The 9,382-nt window shown below is 38.1% G+C and overlaps 2 protein-coding genes across 2 annotated transcripts in view; one reads left to right on the top strand and one right to left on the bottom strand.

Annotated features, from left to right (window-relative positions):
- Window positions 1-3,294: 3,294 nt before the first annotated feature.
- On the top strand, window positions 3,295-4,837 carry LOC106304702 (uncharacterized protein At1g66480-like). The gene is made up of 3 exons (XM_013741097.1): window positions 3,295-3,695; window positions 3,779-4,201; window positions 4,673-4,837. The coding sequence occupies exons 1-3, from the start codon at window positions 3,522-3,524 to the stop codon at window positions 4,724-4,726; spliced, it is 651 nt and encodes a 216-aa protein (XP_013596551.1). The 5' UTR covers window positions 3,295-3,521; the 3' UTR covers window positions 4,727-4,837.
- A 2,536-nt stretch (window positions 4,838-7,373) lies between these two features.
- LOC106303035 overlaps window positions 7,374-9,382 on the bottom strand; it is a 2,133-nt gene continuing 124 nt past the window's right edge. Inside the window, exons 2-5 of the mRNA XM_013739406.1 lie at window positions 9,207-9,356; window positions 8,814-9,133; window positions 8,418-8,723; window positions 7,374-8,106 (exon numbers count right to left, since the gene is read on the bottom strand). Coding sequence (XP_013594860.1) covers window positions 7,374-8,106; window positions 8,418-8,723; window positions 8,814-9,133; window positions 9,207-9,356 — 1,509 coding nt within the window. The remainder of the gene's footprint in view (window positions 8,107-8,417; window positions 8,724-8,813; window positions 9,134-9,206; window positions 9,357-9,382) is intronic.

Consider the following 9,382-nt stretch of genomic DNA (forward strand, 5'->3'; position numbering starts at 1 on the left):
ATATGATAAACCAAGACCAGCTACGAGTTTCTGAACCTCGTAGTATGAACCAGGAGCTACATTATCCTCGGGTAGAATACCTTTTACAAAATCAGCAATCGCATCCACACAGTCTTCAGCCAAATTATAATCTGTTTTAATGCTCATCAATCTTGTAGCAGATGATAAAGCTGAATGAACATCTCTGCAACCTTCGTATAATGGTTGCTTTCCAGCATCCAACATATCATAAAATCTCCTAGCTTCTGCATTGGGTAAATCTTCCCCTCTAAAATGATCATTTACCATCTGCTCAGTACCTACACCATAATCTACATCCGTTCTAATTGGTTCTTCTAATCTAACCGCTGGCTGAGGTTCGCTAGTACTACCATGTTCATAATCAGTTTCCCCATGATGATACCAAATTTTGTAACTTCGTGTAAACCCACTCAAATATAGATGAGTCCAAACATCCCACTCTTTAATAACCTTTCTATTTTTACAATTAGAGCAAGGACATCTTAACTTACCTGTTTTTGCTTCCGGTTGTCGGTGAACTAACCCCATGAATTCGGTTATACCTCATTGGTATTCTTCCGTAAGCAATCTCGTGTTCGGATCCAAATGAGGTCGATCGATCCAAGAACGAAAATAATTTGAAGAAGACATATTTTTTATGAATCAAATTCGTGTGTAAATAGAGTAAGAGGGAGGATGAAGATATGGAGTGAATGAAGAGGAAGAGGAGTGCTTGTTTATATAGATTAAATCCTGCCGACATACCGAGGAAATTCCGACGGAATTCCGACGGAAAAGGCTAGTTCGTCGGAATTTCCTCGGAATTTTGTAAAATCCCCCAACGGCTCTCCAACGGCTATAATATTTCCTCGGAATTCATCGGTTTTTTCCGAGGAACCCCAATTTTGTGTTTCCTCGGAATTTCCTCGGAAATTCCTCGGTATATTCCGAGGATTTCATTTTCCGTCGGAATGTCCGTCAGAATACCGCTGTTTTCTTGTAGTGTAGGGTCCGGCAACCATATTTAGATCCCCGGAGAAAGAAAAGAAAATCATTTCATCGTGATTAATGATATATGGATACGTATGAATAACTGGTGTTTCCAAAAAAAAATCTTATGAGCATCTCCAACCCAATCTCAAATCATCAAATTTTAAAGTTTTTGTCATTCTAATCCAACCTCAAATCCCCAAGTTTTGAGGCTTTGAATAGTGACACCTCAAATTTGAAGTTTCACTATTCAAAACCTCAAAACTACTATTCAATTTCTTTTTATTCTTTAACACATATATCTAATAATTTTATTTAGCATATCTTAAGTACACCAAAATAAAATAAAATAAATATTACATAACATGAAAATAAAGTTTACACAATAGAAATATACATTAAATAATGCTCACACAAAATAAAAATACATTAAACAAATTTAACACAAATTAAAGAAAATTATATAAACACTTCAATATTACATATCTTACGGAAATAATGTTAGAGTAATTTGGTATGTTATATGAAACTTTCTAAAATTTGTGTGTATGTGTGTTTTTTTATTATATTTGTAACTTTATATAATATTGTAATATTGTGTATTGTATAATATATTAAAATATGTTTTATATGTATTTGTGAAGTTTTATCATTATTAGTAACTCTTGTTAATACTCTTGTTAATGTCAAAGACTATAATGTAAATAAATAAATTTTTAAAGATTTTTTTGAGGATTATTGATTGGAGTAATCAATTTTTAAATTTTCATTTTGAGGTTTTGCTCTCCTCCGGTCTTAGGTTAGAGATGAATGATAATTAAGAGATGATACATATGAATAGTTTTGGACATATTGTGTCAGCTGTTACGTCATCAATGAGCTTTCCGATTTGCAAAGCAGATCATCATTTTAGAATTTTTCTTACATCGGTAACTCTGTAAGTACTAGTTGGCACTTATAATTAGGTCCAAAACATTTACTCCTGTTCCATATCGTAAAACCACTAATATTAAAAAATTGTTGTTTTATAAAAAATATTATTTAATTAATAAACTCAACATATTATAAAAAATTAGCATTATTTGATTGGTTATATAATATCCAATAAAGAGAAAATATGCATTGAAATATGAAACTATTTATATTGTGAAACAAACATTTTTTTGCTAAAACTGCTTACCATATAAAACGGAAGGAATATTTATCAGTGACCTCGTTAGTGAAAATATATAATGAAGGACCATGGAGCGACCGAAATATTAATGTTTATAGACTACATGACAAGTACAATTCCAGGTCTCATCAATGACAATGTACGGCTAAATAGAAAAAAATGAGGAAATAAGTCATTCCTTAATCATATAAATACACCTTTTTGTTTCCGTGATTAACGCAAAGTATCAATCGAGTAAATAATTAAAAGCAAAAGACAATGATTATTGCTAATTACCAACCCATTAATCTGACAAATCGATAAGCATGCATAAATCAAATCATCAACATATACGGTCCACGAGAGTTGAAGAGCTGGACCGCATGATGTTGTCATGTTCAAAGTTGCTAACAAAGTTCGTTTTCTTTTTCAACCTAAAATCCATTTCCTAAAAAGTTAAACACTCTAACTACTACAAATTAAAGAAACCCTAGGGAAAAATGTATTTTCTCTTCACATAAACATGTATTTAACGAGTTCAGTCACAGGTATTTCACTTTCACACAAAAGAAGAAATAAATAATCAAAAGTTTAGTTAAATAGTTTTACAGTTTAACCGTACTATAAACTTTCAACAAAAACAAGCTATCACACGATTTAAATAGGCAATCTTAAAATTTTATCGACATAGTCAAATGTTGTCCATGCACCGTATTTTTCTTTTTTTTTTGAAAATTCCATGCAGTGCCGTATTGATTAATAAGTATTATAAAAAAAACTGGACTCCCTTTCCACGTACGTATCTACAATCTACCCATGAGGCTATGCTTGCAAACCTCATCATTTAAAACCCCAACGAGAACACCCTCACCGCCCCTTAAAACAATCTTATTTAATGATCAAATCTTTATCCTTTCTTGGCTGCAGAGAAATTACTAAGGATGGGTAACTGTCTTGGCGGCAAATTTATTTAGAAATTATATTTGCTCTTGATATAAACATGTATTTACTATAACGAGTTGTAGTATATGCAGGTGTTTCACACAAGAATGAAATCATCAAAATTTCTAGTTAAATTGTTGTACGATTTAACAGTATTGAAAATTTCAATAAAAACAAGCTATCAAACGTTTTAAGTAAGCTAATCCTGAAATTCTATCGATATAGTCAAAAGGTTTTGTCCACGTTTTGTATTATTGAATTTTTAACTTTTTGGACTTCTTTTCCACGTACGTATATCTACAATCTACCCATTAACACATGGTTGCCAACCCCGTATTCATTTAAAACCCCAACGAGAACATCCTCACCGACCTCAACCGAAACAATCTTATTTAAAGATCCAATCTTCATCCACTCGCCAGAGAAATTACTAAGGATGGGAAACAGTCTAGGCGGCAAGAAAACGACCAAGATCATGAAAATAGACGGCGAGACTTTTAAACTCAAAACTCCGGTGACGGCGGAGGAAGTTCTAGAAGACTTTCCCGGTCACGTTTTGTTAGACTCCGAATCCGTTAAGCACTACGGTGCCCGAGCCAAACCACTTGAGGTCACTTTTATTACATTTCTTCTTCGTATTACTAAAATAGAAAATAATTAAAGAACTAATGCATTTGGTTTTGTTGGGTGCAGGCGAAGCAGAGGTTAGAGGCGAAGCGGTTGTATTTCGTGGTGGAGCCGGTGAAGGAGTGTCCACCACCAAGGAAGGTAAGATCGGGAATTCACATGAATGCCAAGGAGAGGCTTGAGCACCTCATGCTTACTCGGAGATCCTCTTCTGATCTCTCCATACTCAAACCCTCAGGAGGATGGACGACGACGAAGGAGGAAGAGGATGAAGGAGGAGCGGTGAGGGTGAAGCTGAGGATTCCCAAGGCGGAGTTGGAAAGACTCGTTAAGGAAGGAGCCACGGAGTTGGAGGCCACCCATAAGATCGCCTCGCTCTTTATGGCCAAACACAGCCACGAGGAAGCGAGTAAGAATGCGCTCCGACTTGGTCATGATGAGCCAGCCGCCACTATAGCCACCGACACAAGAGGAGTCAAATCTCGTCTGGTGAGTAGTTTTGTTTCTCGATTTGTTTTTTTTTTCCGTGTGCATATTAAAATAGGCATACATATGCTTGAACATACAATCTAGTTTTTTTTTTTCAAAAAGAACATCAATAATTATTTGCATAAACACATTTGAATTAATAAACAAAATAAATTATAGAATACAAAAAGTCATTAAATATAATAAAATTGATTCTAAAATTTAAGATATCGTCTAATTTCTATAATAAAATTACAACTATAGAAGGAATAATTTAAGGAATGGCATACAGTTTTGAATATGATAACATTGTTTATTGAAAATAGTTAGCTTTTCATCGGAAAAATCGGAGCAGGTAGAAATACCTTTGGTCAAATTTTGCATGCTACTTTTAACACACTTGCGCATTTTTAAAACATGATTCTTACTTCAAAAAAAAAGAACAAGGCTTGATATTCCTGAGATAACAATGTTGAAATTTTTGATTTACAGAAACGAGTGAGTTTCATGGCGGAAAGAGCAGGAAGCGAGATCACTGTTGCTTGAAGTTGCACCAATCTATATATTCTAAACATAACCGCTTCCCAACGTTTCTGCATTTCTTTGTACATAAAAAGCAGAGAGAGTTTTGAGAGAGAGCTAATGAACACTATGTAGCTAAACCTTATATTATATTTTAGAAAAATAAAATAACGTTTTATCTTTATTATTGATTCTCTATTTCGTGGAAAAGAGAAGATGCTCGTTTCTCTTAACTTCTATGCTCGTTTCGTCCTTCTTCTGGACTCAAGTGCCAACTCTGTATCGATCTTCAGAGATATGTCCAACGCATTAACCGAATGCGTCAGGGCTCCACTGAATTAACACTTCTCTCAGTTTTCATCCCAGGAAAAAAGCCAAAACTTGTATTATAGAAAACACCTTTGAAAGTGTTCTTAAGAACTAATCTGCTAATGAATCTGTCCGTACTTGTGTACTGTCTCTATTGAACCACAACGACGAAACTGTTTGAATCAAGATCCAGACTCGCTGATACACTCTCTGACGAACTCGACGACGTAAGTAAGTAAGTAAGAAAATTGAGTTTGTAGAATAATAGAGATAAGAAGAAGAATGCGGAAAAGATAAAAGATGGACGCAAGAAATTGTTTACCCAGTGGTTCACCTAGAATGGTTACGTCCACTGGGGCCTGGCAAGAGGCAATCCACTATAATCTCGAGTACAAGAATATAGAACCTCTCTTTCTCTCACAACCAAAGCTCACAAACCAAGCTAGGTCTTTTCTTGACGTCAAGAGAAAGAGTACACACGAGCTCCTCTTATATAGTAGGAGTCTATTAGGTTAACCTAGTTGGATTAGGGCATTCGCCCCTTTCCATAAACCTATTAGAAAATATTCCAAAATACTTGCAACTTCCATAACTCCATGAAAGTAATATTTCCAGGATCCTGCCGACTTCCATATCTCCATAAAAGTGACATTTCCTTTTTCCTAACATGACGTCCTTGTCTTGGTTTAAGTTATTCAATCTTGTTTGATTTCCATCACCAAATCCTGACGCAGTCGATGACGGATTCTCTGACGTAGCCACTGATGAATCCCAACAAACTCCACCTTGATGACATCAAACATGATCCACTACTTAGGTTAATCAAACTCGTGTTTTGCCAGGCGATGCCGAATGCTCCTCAGTGTTGGGACATCCCACGGAAGTCCACCGCTTCCTCAAACTTCTTAATCGGAACAACCTTGGTTAATATATCAGCATGATTCTTAGAATTACAGATCTTCTTCACACTTACATCACCTTGAGCGATAATATCCCTGATGAAGTGCATCTTTCTGCTGATGTGCTTAGTCCTCTCATGATACACATTGTTCTTGGCTAGACACAATGCACTTTAAGAGTCACACGATATCTCCACCGTGTCTTGCTTGAATCCAAGCTCCTCCGCTAAGCCCCTTAACCACATTCCTTCTTTGACCGCTTCAACCAGCGCCATATACTCTGCTTCAATCGTTGACAGAGCCACTACACTTTGTAGACTTGATCTCCAGCTGATTGTATTACCACCAGCCATGAAAACATAACCTGAGATCGACCTTCTCTTGTCCAAAGCTGAAGCAAAATCAGAATCACAGAAACCTTCAACCTTAAATACCTCATTCTTCCTGAAGCACAGTTTCAGATCTTGTGTTCCCTTCAGGTACCTTAATACCCACTTAACTGTAGTCCAATGAACCATCTCAGGCTTACTCATAAACCTGCTAACCAACCCCAATGCATATCCCAGATTACACCTCGTGCCTATCATAGCATACATTATGCTTCCGATAGCATTAGCATATGGAATATCCTCCATTCTTGTCTCTGCTTCAGCATCGTCTAAGGCAGACAATTTGAAATGTGCACCAACAGGCGTTGACACACTCTTTGACTCATCCATGTCGAATACCTTGAGAACCTTCTTAATATAACCAGATTGAGATAGTGTCAGAATCACACGATATCTCTCAATATCCATTCCCAAAATTTGTCTTGCTGGACCCAAGTCCTTCATCTCAAATCTGCTGCTGAGTAGCTATTTCACCTTCATGATCTCTGCCGCATCCTTTGACGCAACCAATATATCATCCACATATAACAGTAGATAGAGGTACGTACCATTGGTTAACTTCTTGATGTAGACACAATGATCATATTCACTCTTCACAAATCCATGACTAACCACAAACTGATCAAAACACTTGTTCCATTGTCTTGGTGCCTGCTTTAGTCCATAAAGAGCCTTCTGAAGTAGACAAACGTGATCCTCTTTCCCTTTAACCTGAAATCCCTCTGGTTGCTCCATGTAAATCTCTTCTTCAAGTGTACCATGAAGAAACACAGACTTTACATCATGTTGCTCAAGCTCCAAATCCTGATTCACTGTAATTGACAACATGAACCTTATGGACACATGTTTCACGACGGGTGAAAACACATCTTGATAGTCAATACCCTCCCTCTGAGAGTATCCCTTAGCAACTAACCGAGCCTTAAATCTAGGCTTCTCAACACCAGGTATACCAGACTTCAACTTAAAGACCCACTTGCAGCCTATCACCTTACGCTTACTAGGCCTTCTCACAAGCTTCCAGGTTTGGTTCTTATCCAGTGAAGTCATCTCTTCACTACATGCTTCATCCCACTACCTTCTCTCTTTGCTGTTCATCGCTCCATGATAGTCTTGAGGTTCCTCAGCACATACGTCATCAGCTACATATAGCGCAAACGCTGCTATATCCTCTGAGTCAGAGTACCGTGCAGGTGGCACTATTTTTCTCCAAACTCTATCCCTTGCTAGCTGATAACCTTCAAGGCTTTCACCTTGTTCATCATCTGCGTCAATAGCTACTTCAGCTGTTTCGTCAACAGCTACTTCAGCTGTTTCGTCAACAGCTCCAATTGAAGGTTTAACTTCCGGTCCTGAAGCAGATCTTGCTGTTTCTCCCAGCACAGTCTGATTTCTTAGCTTCTCTGTGACATTTGCTTTAACCTCACAGACACTCAAATCCTTGTAGACTTTATCTTCTGTAAATAACACATTCCTGCTTATAACACACTTCTTCTCTTCAAGAAGCCAAACTTTGTATCCTTTCACAACTGATGGATAGCTGACGAAGATTCCCTTTTTAGCTCTGGCCTTGAGCCTTCTTTGATCCGCATGGATGTAAACCACAGATCCAAATCTTCTTAGGTGCAGATAACCGGGCTTCTTGCCCAACCAAAGTTCCTCCGGAATGTTCCTATCTATTGCAGAAGATGGACTCATGTTTGTCACATACGCTGACGTAGACACCGCTTCAGCCCAGAATTGTTCCTCTAGACCCGACTCAACCAGAAGGCACCTTACCTTCCCCATCAGAGTCTTGTTCATACGTCTACACCGTTCTGATGTGGTGTATATGCACAAGTCCTATGTTTTATGATTCCATGGTGCTTACAGAAGTTGTCAAACTCTGTGTTACAGAATTCAAGTCCATTGTCTGTTCTAAGACAACACACCTTCTTCTTGACTTGATTCTCCACCAACTTCTTCCATTCACAGAATTTACTAAAGGCTTCTCCTTTAGCAGCTAGGAAATATACCTAGACCTTCCTTGTGTAATCATCGATAATAGATAGGAAATATTGCTTCCCTAACAGACTTGGCGTCACATTTGGAGATCCCCATAAATCAGCATGTACATACCTGAGAGCTTCACCTGTATCATGTCTTCCGATATTGAAGCTCAACCTCTTCTGCTTCCCCATCACACAACTCTCACAGAACTCCAAAACTCTAATCTTCCTCTTATCGATCACCCCTCTCCGGGCAAGAATCTGTAGATTCTTCATACTCATATGCCCAAGACGTCTATGCCTCAAGACTGTCTCATCCATAAATGGTTTCTTCCTGACACTGCTGTTTACTTCACCTGACACAGTCTCACCATCTAACAGGTACAATGACCCAGACAAGGTTCCCGGAAGAGCTAGTTTACCATGCTTGTAAAACCTGGTCTTACCATGTCAACCACTTGGCTCAAAGCCTAACACATCCAAGGTTCCAGTAAATATCAAGTTCCTTCTTAATTCCGGAATATACCTGACATTCGTGAGCATCTTGATAGAACTATAATAAGCTTTGATGTTGATTGTACCAATCCCTTGCACTCCAACCGCGCAATCATTACCAAGAAGAACCTGTCCTGAAGCCAACTCTTCAAACGTGTGAAACCAATCTCTCCTACACGTCATGTGGTAGGAGCATCCAGAATCAATCACCCACTTATTATGATGCCACATATCTGCTACCGACAGTGCATCATTTGTTGATTCACGATCTATCACAACGGCTGCTTCCGCTTCGTCTTCTCCTCCGCCATACTTCTTCCTATTGGCGTAGCACTCCCTCTTGGTGTGCCCCTACTTCTTGCAGAACCAGCAAGTTATCCTAGACCCTAAGATCGATCTAGACTTGCCCTTTTTTTTTCCTCACAGGATCCCTCTTCTCAGTCCTTCCTCTAGCACAATATCCTTCACCACTTTCATGTGAAGCCGTAGAGGACTTCAGATCCTGATCTTTAGACCTTGCTGCACTTGTCACCTCTTCCAACGATAATGTATCCTTGCCGTACTTAAGCGTTTCCTTGAGAGAGTTGAACCGTGAAGGAA

The sequence above is a fragment of the Brassica oleracea genome, chromosome C7 (assembly GCF_000695525.1).
Source record: "Brassica oleracea var. oleracea cultivar TO1000 chromosome C7, BOL, whole genome shotgun sequence".
NCBI classification, from domain to species: Eukaryota; Viridiplantae; Streptophyta; class Magnoliopsida; order Brassicales; family Brassicaceae; genus Brassica; species Brassica oleracea.

Excerpts from the sequence above, each read along its gene's own strand:
- LOC106304702 (XM_013741097.1), top strand. The coding sequence starts at position 3,522 with ATGGGAAACAGTCTAGGCGGCAAGAAAACGACCAAGATCATGAAAATA. Across the intron at positions 3,696-3,778 it reads CCCGAGCCAAACCACTTGAG|GCGAAGCAGAGGTTAGAGGC; the intron begins GTCACTTTTATT and ends TGTTGGGTGCAG. Across the intron at positions 4,202-4,672 it reads GAGGAGTCAAATCTCGTCTG|AAACGAGTGAGTTTCATGGC; the intron begins GTGAGTAGTTTT and ends TTTGATTTACAG.